Consider the following 23,990-nt stretch of genomic DNA (forward strand, 5'->3'; position numbering starts at 1 on the left):
ACCATAAGAAGAAAATATTTTCATACTTTATAGAACACATGATTTAATTTTGATAAAAAGAAAATTAAATTTGTTAGGAATGTTTGTTTTACGTAGTTAGTTTGATGAATTATTTATAATTTTAGATTAAAAAAATTTGATAAAAATCAAATACAAGCTGCAAAAATAATTTACCAAAATTCAAACAAAATACGGCATTAAAAAAAATATAATAGTAATTCCTAAAATAAAATCTTGTAATTTTTTTCAATAATTTTATTATTTTTTAAATATGTGGGATATGTGTGGAGTGGTGGTATATGTATATAGTATATGATTGGTAGATATTGGGTGTGTTTAATATATGTAGGTATATTTTCAAAAGACTATTTTTGTAATAAAATGTCATATTTTTCAAGAAAAAAAAATTAAAGGACTATAAAAAAAGTCATAAACATATATATACATTTTTTAAAATCTAAAAAAAAGTCAAGTTAATACACTTCTAACTTTGTTAATTCCAAGAGGACTACTACATACTTCTCACTTTATTTAATTTATACTTCTAACTTAGACATCTAAGCTTTTTTTTAGTATTTGGCATCACAATATATTAGCATTTAATTATAATAGTCAAGTTGGTATTTTGGTTTTGTTTTAACAAACCTCTTTTCCTAACTTTCTCATGGCAATGACAATGGCAAAAGCAGTCTCTCTCCTAATTAAAAAGAGCTTATTAATTAGCACAAATGAGTACTCACCAAACTTATATACATTTAATGATTTAACAATGGAAAATATGTTTTTCTAATAATCAATTTTTATAAATATGACTTTTCTAAGTTTATACCAATTACTTTTCATATTTTTCAATAATACAACTTTCATATATTTGAAAAAATAATCTGAAAAATGCATACAAACAGGTAATCATTTGGTACTCTATGTTTTTGCAAAGTATTATTTTAGTACCCTGTGTTTACAAATAATGTTCTTTTGGTATCCTACATTTTGAAATCGTACATATTTAGTATCCTACATTTTAAATTTGTATATATTTAGTACTCTCTATTTTAAAATTGTACATATTTAGTTCCCTAAACTCAAATTTAATTAATAATTTTTTACTAATTTAATCAAATTACTCTCAATCATACTTGTATATAACTGCTGACAGTTTTGTTATATTAACAAAATTTTATCAATTAGGATGCCAAATATCTATATTTTCAAAATACGAGGTACTATATAAACATTATTGAAAACAGAAAGTACCTGACCGATAATTTCAAAAAACAAAAGGTACCAAATAAGTAAATTCACTTAAAAACACCATATTCTTTAAAAGACAAAAGGAAAAAAAAAAAAGCTTGGTGTAAAATTCCACTTTAACAATCATGGGCCGGGCTAAGGAATATGGATCCAACAAAAGAAATGGGCTGGGCTCCAATATTCCAAATTAGGGCTTGTAATTAGGGTTTACCAAAGACCCTTCTATAAAAGGTGGAGTCTTTACAATATTCTTCAGTCACTCGAATGAGCACTCTTTTGGATCCAACGAAGAAGGCAGAGCGAAACAGTAGCCGGCTAATTCTCCAGAACTTTCCAGGAAAATCTTCAAATTTTCTTTCTTTTGTATTCGTTAGATTGAAAAGCCTAACATTGCAATTCTTTGATCTAGTATTAATATATGCATAGGTCAAGGAATCTATCCTTGGGCGAGAGTAACGCCGAAGTACATACATTCAATTCTGTATGTATTTTCCACCTTTAGCTCCGATTTTTCCTTCATTTTCTTTCCCGGGAATTGTTCGGTGACAAGGTCGATACAAGTTTTGATTTTGAATATGATTGTGATTTTCTAGGGTTAGGGTATGTTTATTAGGGTTATGATGTTTGGAGTGATGAAAAAAATCATTCGGATTCCCAATGATCAATTTTCTATTATGATATTCCAACCAGCTACTTCTGACCTTTCATCATAACCATTCTTAATTTTTATTTTATTTTTCTAAAATATATAATTTCATTTTAATTAAGATTCTATAAAAAAAATTGAATAAAAGGCTGGTGATGTTATCTTAATATTTGCTACTCTTGATGGGTTTTCACCCATTTGATGATATTTTTCCACCAAGATCTCTGAGGCCTTTAATTAAGTTTTACATATAATAAAATCTTGTTAGTTAGATTGGGAATTTTTTTATTTTTTATAATTTTTACAAGGGTTTATACATGATTGAATATGTGTTTTGTTTGTTGTGATAAATTAATAAATTATTTGTTAGATTTTATATTTTATAAAATGATTTAAATAGAATCTTAAACTTGGATTTTTGTTAAAGTTTTTCTAATTAAAATCATAAATATTTTACTATTAATAAAAATAATTATTTTGCTTAAAAATTATGCTTTAAAATAATATTATTATATTTAATTTTTTCTATATCAAAAATTAAGAATTTATTTAAATTATTTTCTCTAAAAGAAATATATATATAAACTTATTTATTTAATTTTTTTTTTGCATTTTTGTATTGATTATTTTATATAATTATCAATTATTAGAGAAGTACATTTTAATTTATCAAAAATGTAATATTTGAAATTAAAGGGATTAGGTTATGATGTTTTGAGTGATGAAAGAAATCGTTCGGATTCCCAATGATCAATTTTTTATTATGATATTCCAACCAGCTACTTCTGACTTTCATCATAACCATTAATCCCTATTTTTCTAAGTAAAATATTATGAACAAATAAATAGTTTTTTGGAGAAAATTATATTCGGTAAACTAAATGCATTGTCATATATAAATCATTAGTAAATTCAAGTTCTACTAATATTGTAGGAGTGAATGAATACTATAATTTAAAGACACTAATGTTTAGATTCAATAACTATTTACATTTGAAATTAAAAATAATGGAAATTTTGAACATGGGATTTAAAAAAAAAAAATTAAATGAGTAGTATGGAGCTTTGAGACAATGTATTATCATCAATTAGGGTTGAGTATCTAAACCGACCGCACCACAATATACCAATTTGTATCTTAGTTAAACCGCGCGATGCGATGCACAGTTAGATGGTGTGAAATTTTGGTTTGCACCGTATATTTATAAATATATTAAACAAATTTAAATTTTACATATATATCATTTTTTAGTAATCCAATCTGAAACTAGAAGTCCACTTAAATTAGGGTATAATCGTATTCTCTAACACATCATACACGATAACTCATTCCTCTCTCATTTCATATGCGCCTCCTTTTTGTCACCATCTCTATCTTACACATATTTTTTAACACGCTTACTAAGTGGAAAACCACCCAAACCACACCGCAAAAAGTGGTCTGGTTTGGTCGATTTTGTGCAACCAAATCATACCGAACGGTGTGTTCTAGCTACTACACCGCACTTGTGGCGTGGTGTATTAAAAAGTTTTCAAACCGCCCAAACCACACTGCGCACATGTGAGACATGTGTATTTAACAACAAAATTTGACAAAAACAAATTGACCACAACAATGCTACCATTTTTTTTTAAATAAAAGATGAATTCCTAAACTAGTCATCAACTTTGTATACCTAGGCCACCAAACATATAAATTATCCATAGATATTGCTAATTTTGGGAAAGATTTAGTAACACCATTTGCAAGTTTAGGATTATGTTAAAAAAAATTATATGTGCACAAAGTATTACACCAACTTTGGCACATATAACCTAAATATGGGATCCAGCTATGTGGACCATTGTTTTAAAATACAGACTATGGTGTAATATTTTGATGCACTTATTATTATTTGTTTGGTTGTGGACTATAATAGATTAAGTTATTTTAAAAATTCAATTAAATAAAAATTATGGCTTTTTTTTTGTTATATACAATACTTATAAAGAAACTACTATAATAATATCACATTATAAAAGGGAAATTTCATGTTATATGCATAATAACTTTGTGAAATTTTTTAATATATCAACATAAGTTACCATCTCAACATAAAAATACTCCTAACATTCAAAAACTCTTTTTTTCTCTCAGTCTGAACTCTATTTCTCTAACGTCTCTCATTCTCTCACTCTCTCTCTATCGATGGTGTTTCGATGCTCTTGTGATGCAATCATGAAACTTGATTTTTGGCCAAAACGATGTTTTTTCGATGCAAAATCGATGGTGTTTCGATGCTTTTGCGATGCAATCATGAAAACTTGATTTTTAGCTAAAACGATGCTTTTTTCGATGCAATTTCAATATTCTGCACTGAAATTTGACGAAAACTTTAGAGGTTCATAGTGTTTCACTCAAATGTCTGTTTCAGATGATTTTTTTTTAATTTTGGTATTTTTCGATATCTACAAGATTAGAATGAGAGAGAGAGAGAGAATGAGAGAATGAGAGACGTTACAGGGAGAGAGGACTGAGAGAGAAAAAGAGTATTTGAATGTTATGGGTATTTTTATCCAAAAAATTAAAATTATCATATATTTAGGATAATAATTTATGTTTGCATATGACAAAATTTCACTAAGTTATTATGCATAGAAGATTAAATTTTTATATATAATCCAATTCACAAAATAATACTTTGTAATCAATACCATATATTATGCTACTTTCCATAAATGTGAATCTGAAAATTGTATAAAAATATATTGATTTTATAGGCTGTGATTTATATAGAATTAAATGAATTCACGGATGAGAATTCACAGCCATATATGTACCTTACAAAAGAAATATCAATGTTTATTCAAATCTTATAGTGGGGATTGATTTCAAGTCACTTTTATTTTAAATAATGAGATCTTGTGTATTAGTTTTAATTCATTTAATTTTTTTACTTTATAGTTTAATGTTTCAAAACGGACTTGCAAGTAACGTCTTGGGTTTCGCGTGTTACACCAAAGACAAGAATAGGAGTATTTATCCTAGTACGTTAATTCACAAAATGTCCCCACCTCTGAACTATTGCCCTCGTAGACTTTTGATCCCCGAATTCTTTTACTTGTCAAAAATACCTCCGGAACTATATCATTTGTAGATTTATGTCTCTTTCGTCCAAAATAGTAACAATTTGCTGACGTGAGGTTATAATGTTATAATTCAGAGATATTTTTGCCAAGCAAAAAAATTCAGGAGACAAAAATTTACAAGTGTTATAGATAGTTCGGGGTAAAAAATAATATATTGTTCTAAAATAAAGTTTAATAAGTATATATTATAATGAATTCAATGGCCAATATAAGATCAAAGCAATTGGTTTCCAGTAATGCAAAGCATGAAATCCATTGACTGACATCAAACAATTTAAAAGGATTTATTAAAGCAAAAAATAATAATTTAAGCATTTGAAGTTAGCATAAAAGACCCCACAAAAAGAAAAAGAATAAATAAATTAGCCATATGCGCCTGAAATAAAATAAATAAACATATCGCCGTCTTAATAATAAAAGTTATCTTTAAAAATATATACTTTCTTTGAAGGAATCCTAAAAATATATTTGGTCTCAAAAGATTCGACAAGCATCATTGTAATTATATAAAATTACTTGCACAAACTCAAATCTAACTATGGAAACGAAAGTTCGAACAAAAGTGTAATATACACATAATATACTTAATTTCGCTTTTCAATTTTACGATTTTAAGAAAAAGTTTATATTTTTACTATTTTTACTTTTTTTTTGTCTTTTGTATTGTTTTTTAATTATTTAGGTTTATGTATAGTTACGTTGTTGTGTTGATCTCTCACTTCTTCGTCACTACAAATGGATGGAGGTTGGTGGCATAAATTTTGGTCACTCAACTTGCCTCCAAAGATCAAACTTTTTTTTGCTCGGCGAATTATCCACAATGCATTACCAGGTGTTGTTACATAAGAGGCGCAAAATCATATCTGATGCTACTTGTTCATTATGCCACAGTGCTTGGGAATCTATTGGGCATGCTTTATTCTGTTGTAAGCATGCAAAGCTTGTATGGCGTTGCTCTCCTTTTGCTATTGTGGTTCGGTAGGTTAGCAATGCCATACGAGCTTTCTCCAATTTGTACCAATACCGACTTGGAGCAACTGATTTGTCTACTTTGGAGTATTTGGGCTGAACAAAAAGTGGCCTTTGCTACTGCTTATTTGCATGAATTTCAACAAAGTTGCCTAGAGCTTCAGACAAAAATTGTTTAGTGTCGACTACACAATCGGCTAGGCTATGGTCTCCTCTCCACCCATGGAGGGATGCTTTAAACTCAATATGTGTGGCACTTATCAACTTCATGAGATGATAAGGCTTATGTTTTGCCTTTGGCATTATGTTTGAGAGTCCGTGCCATAATGTTAGATATAATATCTACATGAAAAGTGTGTGAGTATATATATTCAATAATTTATAAGAGTTTGTGTTACTCCACTCATTACTAATTGGTTTCGAGATGGAACTTCATACTTCTTACAATGCACCACATTCTACTTCTAGTCCACTTTACACATTCTAATATGGTATCATGAGCCAAAGAAAACTCTAACAAGTAAATACGATCAAAATCCAAAATCAATCCACAAATAGAGCCAAAAATAGAGGCAAAAAGAGCCATTGTGATTTGGAGATAGTGAGTCAAAAAGAGTCAAAGAGTCACTTATGATCCAAAGAAAACATGGTATCATGAGTAAAAGAAAATTCTAACAAGTAAATATGATCAAAATCTAAAATCAGTCCAAAAATAGAGCCAAAAATAGAGTAAAAAAGAGCCCTTGTGATTCAGGGATAGTGAGTCAAAAAGAGTCAAAGAGTCACTTATGATCAAACATATGTACCATCTTGAAGGAGATGTTAGAGAAAATATGTACATGGAAAGTGTGTGTGGATATATTCAACAATTTATAAGAGCACGATTACTCCACTCATCACTAATTGATTTCGAGATGGAACATCATGCTTCTTCTCATGCGCAACATTCTACTTCTAGACCACTTTTCACATTCTAACATGGTATCATGAGGCAAAGAAAACTCTAATGAGTAAATACGATCAAAATCCAAAATCAGCCAAAAAATAGAACCAAAAAGAGCCTTTGTTATTTGGGGATAGTGAGTAAAAAAGAGTGAAAGAGTCACTTATGATCGAACAATTCAAGATTGATGAGCAAAAATAGTCACCATCTTGAAAGGGATATTAGAGAAAATATCCACATGGAAAGTGTATGTAGGCCGGCCCTGAAAAAAAGTGGGCCTAAGACGGTTTTAATAAATTTGAAAAAAATTGGCCCTTTTGTATATGTAATTTTTTTATGTAAATTTGAAAAAAGGCTGCTGGGCCTTATTTAAATTTTTTTTTTCTTGAACACCAGCTGGGAAGGGGAAAGGCTGCTAGGCGGGCCTTATTTAAATTTTATTTTTTTCTTTGAACACACTTAAGAATTTACATGATATTTTTGGGCTCTGGGTAGGGGTGGGCCCTAGGCACGGGCCTAGCCCGCCTATGCCCAGGGCCGGCCCTGATGTAGGTATATTTAACAATTTATAAGAACATGAATTAGTCAATTCATCACTAATTAGTTTCGAGATAGAACCGCATATTTCTTACCATGAACCACATTATACTTCTAAATCATTTTCCAAACCTAGTCATTTAGCTTTCTCCGTTGTATAGCGGATATTATTTATCTTTTATCCAACTTTCAAAGAAAGCACCACATGGTCTTCCATGTACAATTTCCTCTTCTGTTGTTATAATTGAATTTGTTCATTAACGACAACAGAACATTTATTCTAATAAAGTAAAAAATAAAAATTGTCAGGATATAATAAAATATAATGAAATATATCCTTAGAATAATCATAAAAGCAAATTATAGTTAAAATAAATAATAAATTATTTTTTTAAGGTGCCAACTAACAGTTATTCTCAACAAGAATATGTAAACAAATAAATGTTTAGAAAATGAAAAAAAAAAAAAACGAAGGGGGAAATCAGAAAGTCTTGCAGAATTTTTTTTTTTTTTTGAAAACGACAACATTAATGGCACACTTTCTAACAGATATTTATTGGAAGAAAGTTTTTTTTTAAAAAAACATTATCGTAAGGTACAAATTAAAGAGAGATTAGAGGAGTTGAGAGTGAGAGATTCCAACAAGTCTTAACATCGATCATATTCAGTATCCAAGAATATAAACAACACATAACAAAACTAAATTATTGGAATTGGATACAAATTGATATTGATTGAATTCTTCATCTATTTTACTAAAAAAAAATGGTTGATTAGATATATCATACGTAATAGATGATGCATACACTCTTTGTGGAATATATTTGACTAATATCTAAAATGTAAAAAATAAATAAAAATGGTGATAAAAAGATGAACATCAATAAATTTGATTAGCACAACTCTCTCAAGCTGAATGTGGATGCTACAATTAATCTAATCTTGAGCATGGCTAGGTTGGCTTCAGTGCAATAGTTCGTGATTCGGAAGGTTTTTCTTTGGATTCTTTGGCGAAGAACGATTTAATGGTTTCTTGTTACCTAAAGATGCTGACGCTTTGGCCATTTCTTTTGCTACGTCTTGGTGTTTAGAGCTTGGTTTTTTTATTTCAACTGTTCAAAGTGATTTAGAGGATGTTGTTCACTCTATTCTCTCTTTTAGCTTTTGAGACTTTATTATCCCTGTGGCATTGTCTTATTAGGAAGGGTAGGTAACCATTTGTTACTCTGTGTTTTTGCAAAGTATCATCTTGGTACCCTATGTTTACAAAAAATGTTCATTTGGTACTTTACATTTTGAAATCGTACATATTTGATATCCTAAACTCAAATTTAATTAATAAAATTTTACCAATTTAATCCAATTACTCTCAATCATACGAGCTACAAATTATATATAACTGCTGACAGTTTTGTCATATTACCAAAATTTTATTAATTAAGATATCAAATATCTATGTTTTCAAAATACGGGGTACCATATTAGCATTATTGAAAAAAAACAGAGTGTACCGGAACGCTACTTTGTATAAACAAAGGTACCAAATGAGTAAATTCCCCATTAGGAACACTAAATCATTATTATGTGTATTTCCAGGTGCATAATAATAATACCTCTTGGTTAGATATGCACTTTAGATAGAAAATGAGATTACTTGGTTTGAAGAAATTTCACTATATATAATGTACTCCATGATTTCCATCAATAGTCAATTTGTCAAAAAAAAATTAGTATTACTATTTGACACCTTAAGTTGCACAACACCACAACAGTTGACACTCTATAATTGGATAGCGATACCTTATAATAATTATTAAATAAAAATATATAAAACCCATTATTAGATTTCAATCAGAGTAGTTTGAAACATCCTTGTGTGGGGTGTTGACATCACTATTACCCTTAGCAATTGAGAAAGAAAATTGTCTTCATAGTGTTTGAAAAAAAAAATCTCACACTTAAAGCAATGCAAGCGTGTGAGCCGCACGTGACACCTCGGCCAAATCTATTTATTTAAACAGCCTGAAACACATGTACAACTACACTCACAAAACTCAACTCAAAATGTCGTGTACAATATCTTAGTAATATATTATTAACTCGAAATCTCCTATATATCTTAGTTTTTCATATACATATATATATATATATACGTGATGGAGAGTAATAGCTCAGCCTCAGACTACTATTACAGGCCGGAAAGTTGGTCTGCGTCACATTCCGACAAGGAGGCGATACTGGCTTCGAACCGGCCGAAGAGGCGAGACGGGAGAAAGGTGTTTAAGGAGACGAGGCACCCGGTCTATCGAGGTGTGAGGATGAGGAACAACGACAGGTGGGTCTGCGAGCTTCGCGAACCCAATAAGAAAACCAGGATATGGCTCGGCACGTACCCCACGCCGGAGATGGCTGCGCGTGCACACGACGTGGCCACGATTGCTCTGCGCGGCAAGTCCGGCTGCCTTAACTTCGCCGACTCTGCTTGGAGGTTGCCCAGGCCCGATTCGCTCGACGCCAGGGACATTCGCGCGGCTGCGACCAAGGGTGCCGAGGCCTTTCGGCCCGTCGAATGCGGCGCCGTTTCGAGGTGTCATCGAGAGGAGAAGAATGCCATGGAAGAAGAAGAAGAAGAAAAGAGAGTGTTTTTCATTGATGACGAGGATGCCACGCTGGACATGCCAGCCTTCTGTGCTGACTTGGCAGAAGGTCTGCTACTTCCTCCACCAATCAAATATTTCAGCGACGATGATATGGAAGAAGGAAATTATGACGTGTCATTGTGGAGTTATTCCTTTTGATAGCTTTGTTCTCGCTTTCTTTTCTTGTTTTTTTTTTAGTTTTTTTTAAATGAGATAGGAAATGGATTTTAAATTAGTTTAATATATGTATAATAAATATATGCTTTCTTTTTCAAAACTATTTCAATCAATATCTTCATCTATTCCATATTAAAAAAAATTGTGTATTTAACGGTTTTTTTTTTTTTTTTTTTGTTTTAACGAATATTTTTTAACTTTAACGAAATATACATTTAAAACTAATTAAAAATAAATATTTATTAAAATATATAATAAAAGATCATATAATTAATAATTATATTAATATAAATTTAAATATTATTATTATAATAATAATATATAATCCTAATTTTTATAAAACTTTGGTACAATATATATTTCTAAATTATATTAATATATATTTAAATATTATAAAACATCATTATAATAATAATATATAATACATAATCTTAATTTTAAAAAGAAATAAATTATACAAATATTAAATAATAATAAATATTATAAATATACTATATATAGGTAAGTAACTATATAAATATGTTTATCTAGTATTATATATAATGTTGTGATAATTTATTCTAATGAATCACATTTATATCAAATGATGTCTATTATTTTATCTATTAATTTAAAAATTGTATCACGTATATGTAAATTTAATCAATGTGGACAAAATTAAATTATTATCTTTCTTCTATCGTCTATTATCTTCAGAAGACAAAAAAAACTTCTATTATCTTCTTCTTTTTTTGTCAAATTCTATTATCTTCTTGTACTATGATAACATATATTATAATATTTATTCTAATAATTGATTATTAAAAAAATCAATATTAATAATTAAATAAATTTTATGATCATTTTGTTTGCCTAATGTAATTTGGTAGTGTTTACTACTTTTATTTACATTCAATATATAATTTAATTTACACACATATAATATTTGAGTGTTTCTATGTACACTCCCACTTTTTCTTTTCATACTATTTTCTAAATAAATCCACATGAATTTAATAAAATTTCTTTCCATTCACATTCTAAAAAAATTAATTATAAATATTACCCCTTAAATATTTTTTTTATATTTTTCCACTTTTAATAATTTATTATTTTAAAAAATTAAAATATTTTTGAAACTCATAATAAATACAAAACTATAATTTTTAAAAATATAAAACTAATTAATCACAATTTTATTTTTTATTTAAAATAAGATTAAAACACAAACATAAATAATTTTAAATTATAAAATTTATTTCATCAATTTTTATACTTTTAAATATTAAAATATGTAAAAAAATGATTAAAAATAATAAACTCATTAATATATATATGAATTATCAATTTATCAAAATAATATATTTGGTAATAATTATTTCAAAAAGGTAAAAAGTGAAAAAAGAGTGGTGCCAATAGTCACACTTATGATATTTTATTATTTACAATTTAGGATATATTTTGTTTTATAAATTAGATTGGATTAAATTATTCTAAATTTCTTAATAAAATTAAATCATTTTATTATAAGGGAACTTATAATTTATAAATTTTTATTTTACACTAGAGGGGCATTGTACCATTATAATTATATTATATGATGTATACTCATTTTTTGTTATGATGATGTGTCAAAGAATATCAATGATTAGTATGTTAAACCAGGTCATTATTTCCTTCATAGAAAAGATGACCAGAACTTGTGGTAGTCGTCCAAGGAAGCAAGTGTGGAACTCACTTGGGTAACAATCATGTTCTTACAAAGTGAGCAACCCATGCTAACAGAAGAACCCGGTTCGCCTATTACCTATGCAAGAACATTCGTGTTTGTTAACAACAGACAACCAGGCACTAACAAAGAAGTATGCTCGTCCACTCATAGTCTTCTATTCATGTTTGCACAAGGCAACTATCACACGCTAACAGATAAGCCTAGTCGCCTATTACTGCTAATCTACTCATGCTCGTTCATGGCAAGCTACCAAACGCTAACAGGGTCAGTAGCGGAAGATGGAATCGCCACATATTCAAGATGCTACCGAAATTAATATATTCATAACTTTGTATGTACTATTTTCAAGCCAAGCCCGATAGCTTAGGCCCACAATTTAAATGTAACCCTAAACTCCTCAATATAAATAAGAGAAGAATGAATCTGAACATTGGAATGCCACTGATAGTACCAATACACAGAGAAACTCTATTCTTGTACAAACTAGTCCTTATGTAATTAAAGCGAACGAGGACTATAGAACAATCGACAATGCAAGTTCACTGAAAACTATAGTTTTTCAAGCTTAAATATCAATAATAGTGATTAAATGAACGTATGTTATCTTTTTTAGGTCAAATCACTATAAAATATTGTATTATTTATTTTTTTAATATCTTAATTCCTAAATCTAAATGCTCTAATATTATTTAGTTGACGAAAAAACATGGCTAATTATATAGAAAATTGCACCACCATAATCATGTCATATGATTATATTCAAATGTGACATAAAGTAATATAAGGCATGCTAACTTTCTACTAACTTTATTTTGCTCATAATCTCACTAACTAGTGAAGTGAGTATATCTAAACATATCAATGTGAAGTTACAAACATTTGTGCATTTGTGATCGAATCAAAGTTTCTGTATTTGGAAAACAACGTACGAGTTTTGTTCTTGTCCTTATTTTTTTTTTTAATTTTGTTTTTCTAATTTTGTCAACCTCAGATGGGACAAACAAATAGACAAAGTGTTTGAGATATGAGAAGTGAGATCCCACTAATAGTGTGTCGGGTAAGGGGGTTGTCGATTTGCCATTGGCTGATTTCAACTATCAATGGGCTCCACTTGGCCCACCTTATGCCACGCTATACAGGCCCATTTTGTGTTTGGGCTTTTCTCGCCAAATGAAAAAAGGCCCATTAAAACACACTCAAATTCACTCTCCATTATGCTTGTTGTAGATGTAGTGCAGCTTTTTGGATTTTTTTTTTAGATTTGGTATAAATTATAGCTTTTTTGAAATAAAGTTAATTATGTGGATAAATATTTTTATATTTTTTTGTGCGTTTCAAGAGTAAATTGTACATATTTGGTACATTTGACTCAAATTTGATTAATAAAATTTTGTTAATATCATCAAATTGCCATTAATTATACGAGTTTCAAATTTAAATTTAATTACATATAACTGATGACAGTTTGGTCATATTTAATGTTTAGTTTTTGTGTTATTTTTTTATGGTATTTTTGTCATTTCCTTCAATTTTAAAGGAACCTAAAAAATTATCTGTAGTCCTTTTTTTTCATGTCTATTAAAATCGATATTATTTAGGATTTATATATTTTTGGAATCTGTATTTTGTAAAATATTTCAAATAGATCCTTAAATTCGATTTTGATAAAAATAGATTGAATATAACAATACAAATATTATGCATAATAATTATGTTTTTGTTCTGAGTTGTTTGTTTGGTGGATTGTTTGTGATTTTAGTTCAATAAATTTTGACCAAATTACAACTTAGAATGCTATTCTCATTATCAAATCATTTACATATTTTTCAACATTCTTTTAAAAATTATAGTAGATTAAAAAAAATAGAACTTTACCTTTTGTTTTTTTTTTTTATTATTTCTATAATTTGTAAGTTTTTTTTTTCCTTATAAATTAAAGTAAACATATAGTCTATAATTTTGCAACAAGCTTGCAATTCTTCAAATTATTTTGAATCTCTTTTCATTCCTTAATTTTGTTAAATAATTTTTATATATATATACTCTATAATTTGACTTATTATTCCTCAAACTATTAAAATTGAATTTTATTCAAGTGTTCAAATAACATCAATACTTTTATTTATAGAAAGTATAGTAGAACAAAAAAAAAAAGGCAACACTAACTAACTAATTATAACCAACATAACCAATAACTAACTTCTCTTAATGTTACATGTATCAAGTCTTAAAAATCTAGTGAAAATCAATTTTGATGTGTTGGATACTCTTTTTTTTTTTTAGAGAATATTTCTACGATTTGTTAAATGGCATGTGATGTGATGTGACCAATCAGTCCATCATTGAAATTAGACTTGAAAAAAATTCCATCAATTTTTCACTCACTTAGTCCATCAATCAATTTTAGTATTGGATGGGAATTTTAAAATGGGAAAAGTTTCACGGTTGTTATTCAATAAGGGTAATCAAGGCCATTTAAAAATGGCTAAAATGGTTACAGAATGACAGCATTATTAAAAAAAATAATTATAAAGTATTCAACACGACAAGATGAGATATTTGGTGATATATATTATATGGTGATTGATGAGGATGAATAGACACCATTTTGTAATACATTACATTTTACACTATCAATATCAAGATTATATCATATTAATAACAATAAAAAAACCTGATATAGAAAGAAAATGATGTGATGCACCACTCAAGAGAAGATGCTATAGTGAATCTTTTTCTATTTTTGGTACATTTTTTTTATAATTGAGTAAATTGTGGTTATTTAGAACATACTGTAATTTTTTTCGAAATTTTTTGAATAATTTATAGTGCCGAAAATAAAGTTTAAACATGTTGTTTTTCATGTGAACAAAACAAATAGATACTTGTGCAACAATCTGTTTGAACCTTATTTTCGACAATATAAATCATTTGAAGTTTTTCAAAAAAATTTGTAAGATGTCCTAATTAACTATAATCTATACGATCATAGAAAATTGTGCCAAACATAGGAAAGCGTGCATCGGTGTGTCCCTTTTTGAGAGCCACGCTCAAAAGTTTATTATATTTATATATAAATAGTATACATATATGTATTTGTGTAAAAAAATTATAAATGGAATTTCATAAATATGTATGTAGATATATATAGATATGTTTTTATTTCATGCCAATCAAATTTAGCTTTATATGTACTTTTTATTTATTCTTTGAATGTGTATTTTTTTTCAAAAGTTGATGATGCTTATAATTTTCTTTTTTTAAAAAAAAAAAAACTACCAAAAAACACACTCTAAATTGAAATAATATAACAGCCATAAACATAAATTATAAACACATGAATAATAAGAAACAAGACTCAAGCATATTTTTTTGTTATTAACTTGATGATGCCATGATTTAAAAAAAAAGAATTAATTTAGTTGATTTTTTGCTTATCTTGTAGAATCATATAATAATCATCAAAATGTTTTTCTTTTTCTTTATCTTAAAATCGTATAATTTGGTGCTATATATTTCTTTTTCCATAAATTTATCTATCGCTTGCTTTGCTTTAGTATTATTATGCTATAATCTTGGCCATTAAATCCTTTTGATCGAATGGTGTATTATTGATGTAAAAGTTGGTGTAAAAAATTGTGTCTATGGAACTTATTCCATAAGATAGGTTTTATGGCCACAATTTTTATACTAATTTTACGCTAAGAATCTCTAATGGTCAAGATAGCAAATTAATAGCAATTACAAATTCTCTTTTATATATAAATGAAAATGTTTCAAATATAATTTCATATATATTTTGAATAAATGTTTTGTAATCATGACTAAATCTTGTTTAGGATTATGCATATTTGCTTTATATTGCCCAATCAAGCAAAATTACACGTTTAGCAAAAAAAAGCCAAACAAAATCCAAATTAGAGCATTTACCAATAATTAAATCAAAGACCTAACTAGAATAATATTTAAGGGTTTCCCTTTTTTCTTTGCTAGGGCTGTTTGAGTTTCATTTTTTTCTTCATTTTCTTTTTTTGGCAAGAGGTGACAGCGTCGTTCGTACGTTTGGTCATATTTAGCCAAGAGGATGTCTCTACAGATTAGGCTGGTGGGGTTGAGCATGGAAGGTGGCTGCTTTTGATCTTCTACTTCTTGTATTTCGTTGGGGGCGAGATTTTTCCTTTCCGAAGGTTGACGATGTTATACTTCTGGTTTTGTGTGGGTGTTGCCGTCGTCGAGGTGGGTGTTGTCGTTGCCTAAGGATCTATTCAGTTAAGGCCAGATTATGGGTTCGGGCCCTTTGTTTTGGGATAATTCCATTGAGGTGGACGAGAGGTAGTAGATATGAAACTACACTTGTTTGGTGGTTGATTTTTATTTTAGATGTGTTCTTTTTTTTTTTTGCCTAGTTTTGTTTAAATTTCAAAATAATGGTGGGTTTTCACCACCACCCTGTTAGATTAGTGAGGTTAGTAGTTATGATTGGGGGGTGATGGTTTTGATTCCTATTGGGTGGTTGGTGGTTCTTCGATCTGCGCAAATCGCTTCTTTAGGGGTCTCGATTTTTCTCTCCTTGGCTATCAGATCCAGGAGATTCTTCGATCTCTATTAGCCCTGTGCTACGTGGCATTCTGATATCTAGTGTCGGGGCTTATGAACATGGTTGTTCATTGTTTTATTTTCCTTATTCCTAGTTTGAATAATGGAGTTGTTATCTCATACCTTCTATTGGAAGATTATTGACTGATGACCATTGGTGGGGTTGATCTATCATATGTTCATTTGGAAAATAGGGGTGTACACGGTTTGGTTTGGTGTGGTGTAAAATAAATTTGAAACCAAACCGCTCATGTTGTTTTTTCAAAATAAAAATCAAACCATTAAAATTTAAAAAATCAAACCATAAATAAATTGTTAGGTGCAGTTTAGTTCGATTTTAACCTTATAACCAAATTATTAAAATTTTAAAAAAATTTATTATAAAATAATTAACTAAATAATTGTATTTAAATAATAATAATTTTAGTTTTACTTTTAAGGTCATAAAAGTCTACAAGAAGCTTATTGTCTTTGTTATTGTAAATGTAAATATTTTGAATCATTTTATAGAAGTGGGAAAAAGAAATGTTACTTTCTAAACAATGTGAGACTTTTACATTTCTCATTTTTTAGTTTTGGTAACTTGTACATGTATTAAATACTACTAAAAACATATTCTAAATAATTATATTGTTTGTCTTTGATGGTTTGGTAGACCTTATATTAACTTAATTGTAAGGGTTCAAACTTTTGCACCCTCATTTCTAAAACTATTTTTTTTAGAAAAAATCACAATCTGATCTGGTTTAATTGGTTTTAAAAAATTAGAAAATATGATCAAACCATTAAAGTTTAGCGGTCTGGTTAAACCGAACCATCGAAAATGGTTTCACCGGTTACGATTTTTGGCGGTTTGGTGTGGTGCAGTTTGCATTTTATATGAACACCCCTGTTGGAAAGGAAACCTAGTTTACTTTACACTCGTTGGAAGCTTAATTGCTTGTGACTAATTAGACATTTAGTTGAAGTTTCTGTTAGAGTTTTCTTTCTATTGATTATTGTAAATGACTTGGTATGCCTATATTAGTTAATTTTGCTCTATGAGTGTTATCTTCTTGTAATGAACTATGTCTGATTAACTTAGTAATGAATATTTCATTTACATTTTAAAAAAAATCAAAGATAATTCATAGTATTTTTTTCTTTTTTTTTTCTCAAAGATAACACCAAGCCAAAACTCCATAATCAAATTATAAGAACAAAATATGAATAATAAAAAACAATTCTCGCTCTATTATTAATAACACAATAATAATTACTTGATTTAATTTTTAAAAAAATTATGTCTATTTTTTGTTTTGTTTTTTCTTTCCTTTCGTACTATATTGTTTTTGCCATATATATATATTTCTTGTTTAATGCTTTCTTACTATTTTTTTTTATCTCTTTTTTAAGTTATTTAATTTCTTTTTTTTCTAATTAATATTAATTTACTCTTATTTTGACTATTAGATATTTTTTATCTAATTGTGTAAAACTAGTGTAAAAATATATGTAAAAATGTATATTCATAAAACTTTTTTTATATATATATCATGTCTAAAATATTTAATTTTTAAAAAAAATATGAGATTTAATATTAAATTAGATAAATTATCATGGTATGACATACCCCAATATTCTAATATAAAAGATAACAAAAAATATTAAAATATCTAGACCTATATTACACAATTACAACTCTATGTGTAATATAATATTCTAATATAAGAGATAACAAAAAATATTAATATATTTCCACGTGGACCCATACTTTGTTCCATGTAGAAATGATATCACCTAAGCTAGGTGAGATCCTCACATCCTGTCACCACTAAAACTCACAAACTCAAACACTATTGCTTCTTTAGTGATAAAAAGACACAATAGTTATTGACTTTTTTTTACTTCGAAGACCTTAAGAACATTTCCAATGCTTGCATCCACTTCATTATCAAAAGTACAAAACCCACTTTAAAATATATTTTTTTTTATTTTCTCTCTTATGCCAACGATGATACCACATGTAATTTTTATATATTATTTTTTAATTATAAATATTTTCACACTAAATTTTTAAAATTCATAAATTAATATAAATATTGCATAATATTTAAGTTACACCAAATTTAAAAGTAGCCTATACAATTACATAATAACTAATCAATGTAACATTATTAAAAAAAAAATCTAAGCAAAATGATTTTCAAATTTAGATCATATGTGCTCGACTAAGTCTGCTTGAAAATTGCAATGAATGTTTCAGTCATAAATTTCAGCATTTCTTTGAAGCATCGTCGTGAAATAAGAAATAGGTACATTCGATACTTCAACCATTGAGGTGTTGGTTGAGCCTTCATCATAATTAAAATCAAATAAACCCTTATATGTATCTATTTCATCATCGACAATAATGTTGTGCAATATGATGCATGCATACATAATATCTTTGAGAATATCGTTTTTGCAAAAAACGTGTTGGTTCTCGTACAATAACAAAACGAGATTGAAGTACTCTGAATGCTCACTCAACATCACTGTGCACCGCTTCTTGGCATCGGGAAAATAATTTTCTTTTCAATCCTTGAGGCAATGACATAGTTTTAACAAATGTACCCCACTATAGATAGTGCATCTTGTTGTATTGTGTGTCATTTATCGTAGACTCAACTTTGGGAGCTTGACCTTGTAAGATGTCAGTGAATAATGGGGATTCATTTAACACATTGAGATCATTATTGGATCCCGGAACACCAAAAAATGCATGCCAAATCCAAAGATCTTGTGACACAGTTGCTTCAAGCATGATTGTTTGTGTGCCGTGATCACCTCGCGTGAATTGGCATTTCCATGCATCTGGGCAATTTCTCAATTCTCAGTGCATACAATCAATGCTTCCCAACATGCCTGGAAAAACCGCTCACCTCCCCTATTTGAAGTAAGGGACGAATGTCATCGACACTAGGCCGTCTCAAATATTCGATCACAAAAATCTCATTCACTCCCCGAACGAAATTGACTATGCATTCAACTGCAGTGTTTTCACCAATTCGAACATACTCATCAACGTAATCGGCATGCGTCCATATGCCAACATTCGCATAGTGATAACTCTACAAAATAGAGTTATTTTACCACTTTTTATGTGCTAATTGTTGCTTAATTCTTGAGTTTTTAATTGATTTATTAAGTTTTAAAGTAATTTTGAATTTATTGGGTTTATTTTGATTTTATATATTTTTGTGTGTTTTTATAGTTATTTTGTTGTAAAATGTTATAGTTAATTATTTGAATTATTGTTGTTTAGTTTGAGGTAAAAAAAATGTTGTATTATTGAAATTAAATGTTAAATATAAATTAAGTTATAATTAATATTTTCAAAGAATTAAATTGATTTATTTTATAGTTGAAAATATTTTATTATGATTTATTTTATATTTATTTTGTAGAGAATTTATGACACTTTTGTTCTTGAAAAGAAGCTAAAAAAGAGAAAGAAATTGTGGCATTTTTCAAAAACCATAAGCCTCATGGGCCCTGCCACCTTCAAGGCCCAAGCTCCAAGGCCCACCAGCACCCCACGGTTTCCTCCTGAAGCTCACCATCACATGCAGCCAATTGCCTCATGACCACGTTCAGCATATCACACCTCAACATCAATGAAGCTTCCCAGCATGACCACACGCCTGCCCAAGCCAGCTCAATGCCCCAAGGCCCAAGCCTTCCAAGCCCACTGCCTTCTCCTCTGCCAACATCACAGCAAGCTCTCTCCAATCCCCCTGGCACCACAGCCGCCCAAATGAACCAAAGCAACCTCCTTGAGCCCAAAAAAATGCTTTTGTACCATTTGTCTCCTATGATAAAAACACCACATTTTTTTACCTCACTTTCTACATTTTTTACCCCAAAACATAATTATTACACCCTATAATTTACCCCTATTTGCCATATTATAATTAATTATATTAATTTAATCAATTTAATTAATTTAAATTGATTATTTTAATAATCTCATTTTGGCTATAAATATGGTATTTCAAGACCATTTAGGGTGTCCATAAGGAGAGGTTAATATACCAAATTCTACACATTTCAAAACCTCTCTATTCTCTTCTTCTACTTCTTCTTTTTGGTTATTTTTTATGTATTTTTAGAGGAAATTTTGGGGGTTTCTCCTCCAAATTTTCCTATTTATGTTTGTAATTTTTAGTTTGTATTTGTTATTCTAGTTATGTGTTTCTAATCTTTTTAAGATTATTAAGGTGATGATGAAACAATGTGTAACTAGATAGTGTTTATTTTGTATCTTGATTTCTCATTTTGTGCAACAAAGTTTATGGAATTTTATTCTTCAAATATCTTCTTTCATCTTAAATATCATGTATTTTGGATTGTTAGCACATATTTAAACTTTGTTCTTCATTAGTGCAAATACATAATATTCTTTGTGTAAGATGTGTCATTAAATTGAACACATCCATGCTTAGAACAAAAATATTATGTTTTGCCTTATAAATAATGTTCATTGATTTATTTGTTATTTCATTAGATTGATTTACACTAAATTCTTTGAAATTATAACTTTGAAAAGTGAAGAAAAATCCTATCTTTTTAGAAATAATTTGTGCTTAAAATTATAAATTTATTTAGAAAATGATAGTTTGATTTATTTTAACTATCACTAAAACTTGGGAATCAATGTACTTATAAATATTATTGAACTTATATTTTGTGGATTCTAATCCTTAATAATCTTATTTTACCATCTTCATTTCTATTATTAATTTATGTTATATATATTGTCTTTAATTTCTTTATTAGTATCTTATATTTTATTTTTATTATACAAAAATCACATCAATCTTTGGAACTAGGTTAGAATTTATTAATTTTGGTTTAAAATAGTTTCTCTTTTTCGATTTTAGTCAACTCCTTTGGGTTCGATCTCGTGCTTACACGAAAACTATTCTATAAATACGATTCGTGCGCTTGCGAGTTTAAATATTTAAAACATACCCGTTTTGGGTCTATCACATAGCAGCGGTGCACTTCTGTATTGGTGAAAGGCCTTTTTCACCAACTGCATCAAACCTCATCTGGAAATACTCTGAATGATTTTCTAGAGCATGCACTATGCGTAGGAATACGTGTCTACGTATTCTAAACCTTCTTTGAAATTGATATTCTTTATACACCGGCTCATCAAAAAAGTAGTCATCGAACAAACGTTGGTGTCTTTTTACATGACCCCTATCAATGTGGGCTCCATTTCTTCCTTGCCTTGTTAAGCTACCCCCATCCATGAAAGCTTTGAAATATTGATCATCCTGATCGCCAGTACACTCTACAATTATGATATCCTCTAGACTCATATTGTCGTATGGATTTGAAGAATTTGGTGAATCCATTGTCGAACTTAGAGTATATGATGTTTGGAAATGAAAGATGAATGAGAGAGAAAAATGAATGATGGAATGGAGAGTTAGGTAAAAGGAAGATTGAAATTTGGTATTTATAGACATGGTGGCATATATAGCCGTTAAAAATAGATCGGTGTTAAAATGTAGCAGTAATTCACTCACTAAATAACAAAGGATAATTTATTTTAAAAACAAATAAAATACATTAGCAATAACAACTTCAGGATATTAGTCTTAATATAAGTACATAAGTTCTCATGATTTTTCTTTTGCTCAGGAGTTATATGCAACGTGTCCACGATGAGATAATCTATGTATTTTGTCATCCTATTATCTTCTGACTCTTTCTCCTTTATCGCCACCAATTTCTCCAATGCAGATGCTTTCCGTTCACTAATCTCTATAAATCTAATATGTGTGTCTTTTTTTCCTTCCCCTTTTTCTTTGTTGCCTTATGGCCTGTAGGGCACACTTCACGTACTTCATCATCACTGATGTCTACATTGGAAGATGAAGTGAATGCCCCTAATTGTGACACCTTTGTTCTCTTATCACATTTTGGTTGATACATTGTATTCAATTTCGGCTCATCCTTTAGCAATCTCCAACAGCCCACAAGTAGAAAATTTGAGTTGCTATTTTAAGATTTGTAGAATTGATGTGCATTCTCAAGAATTTGCTCATCCGACCAACCACTGTGATGTGCTTGTTGTACTCGTTCATAACACCCATTGAAACACACCACATTTTGATTCAACTTGTTCCAATGGTCTTTGCATTGTTTTCCAGTTCTTGCTTACTCACCTTTTTGGTTGGTGTTGTAGTATTTTGTGATCCGAGCCCATAAATGTGTAGAAGTTTGGTCATTCCCCACAATGTCATCCTTAGATGTATTAAGTCATCTACTTATCAAAAGTATAGTTGCTTCCTCGCTCCATTTGACTTTACATTTATGTCTTGATTCATCTTCATTATGTTGAACTATATTTTCCTACCCTTCAACACCATGTTCAAGTTGGGTTTCAAAGACAAACGTCGATGATGTTTCACGATTCAAATCAATACTAGACTTTCCCATACTTGGCCTATAATTTCTTGAAACTATTTCGGGTTGGTGTAGGGAAGGCATATGAAAGGCATATGGTAGTGAATTTGTTGATGTGAAGAATGGAGCTTGTTGGGGTGTCTCAAAAGAGCCAAAATTTTGGTAAGGGTAAGAGGACATGGGATAATTTTGAGAATTTGAAAAACTTTGGTTAAATTGAGAATTTTGAAAACTGGATTTTGAGGATCAATCGAGGGAGTATTTTGAAAATTTTGATTGAAATGAGAATATTGAAAATTTGGATTTTGAGGGTTGGTATGTGGAGAAAATGATGAATTTTGAAAAACTTGAGAATATTGAAAATTTAGATTTTGAGAGTTGGAATTTGGAGAATTTGGATAATTTTGGAAATCCATTAGTAAGAAAAGAAATTTTGTGATATTAATAGTTTGGAAGAAGAATGTATACAATGGTGTGAAAATTGAATGAAATAAATGAGTATTTATAAAGAAAATTAATAAAAAAAAATTGTGTGACAAACGGTTATAAAAAAACGGTAATAAATACAATAAAGAAAAAAGGAAAAGCATCATTGCCTGACAGAGGCAACGGTGCTTAAACAATAAGGTTCTCCAATGCTTTAATAAAAGTAAGTTGCGTTGCTTGTCAGATATTAGTCAAAGAGCTACAAAATGAGCTACCTCCATTGTGGTTGCTGTTAAAGGCAAGTGAAGAGACTTCTTTTATTGTTTACTTAAAAAATTGAGCCCTTTTTTTTACAAGAAAGAAAATGAGCACTTAGGCAAAATCTTCTTACAACTTTTTTCTTACGTTGATTTTGAGCTTCAGACTCATAAATAAGAAGGCCCAAAAAAAAAATCAATGCAAAACAAACATTAAAAAAAAGATCATTTCCACCAATTCTTCTAAATTACATTCAAATAAATA

General features: G+C 29.1%; 2 protein-coding genes and 3 non-coding genes across 5 annotated transcripts; 4 read left to right on the top strand and 1 right to left on the bottom strand.

Annotated features, from left to right (window-relative positions):
* Positions 1-1,874: 1,874 nt before the first annotated feature.
* LOC133787794 (small nucleolar RNA R12) lies at positions 1,875-1,956 on the top strand. Its single transcript, XR_009872794.1, has one exon. It is a non-coding gene; the product is annotated as a small nucleolar RNA R12 (small nucleolar RNA).
* An 88-nt stretch (positions 1,957-2,044) lies between these two features.
* Positions 2,045-2,129, top strand: LOC133787229 (small nucleolar RNA SNORD24). The gene has a single exon (XR_009872261.1). It is a non-coding gene; the product is annotated as a small nucleolar RNA SNORD24 (small nucleolar RNA).
* Positions 2,130-2,609: 480 nt separating this feature from the next.
* LOC133787795 (small nucleolar RNA R12) lies at positions 2,610-2,691 on the top strand. The gene has a single exon (XR_009872795.1). It is a non-coding gene; the product is annotated as a small nucleolar RNA R12 (small nucleolar RNA).
* Positions 2,692-9,555: 6,864 nt separating this feature from the next.
* Positions 9,556-10,459, top strand: LOC133781406 (dehydration-responsive element-binding protein 1A-like). Its single transcript, XM_062220376.1, has one exon. The coding sequence runs from the start codon at positions 9,632-9,634 to the stop codon at positions 10,271-10,273; it is 642 nt and encodes a 213-aa protein (XP_062076360.1). The 5' UTR covers positions 9,556-9,631; the 3' UTR covers positions 10,274-10,459.
* Positions 10,460-21,607: 11,148 nt separating this feature from the next.
* LOC133783640 (uncharacterized) lies at positions 21,608-21,985 on the bottom strand. Its single transcript, XM_062223287.1, has one exon. The coding sequence runs from the start codon at positions 21,983-21,985 to the stop codon at positions 21,608-21,610; it is 378 nt and encodes a 125-aa protein (XP_062079271.1).
* Positions 21,986-23,990: the final 2,005 nt, after the last annotated feature.

This window comes from Humulus lupulus, chromosome 6 (genome assembly GCF_963169125.1).
Source record: "Humulus lupulus chromosome 6, drHumLupu1.1, whole genome shotgun sequence".
NCBI classification, from domain to species: domain Eukaryota; kingdom Viridiplantae; phylum Streptophyta; class Magnoliopsida; order Rosales; family Cannabaceae; genus Humulus; species Humulus lupulus.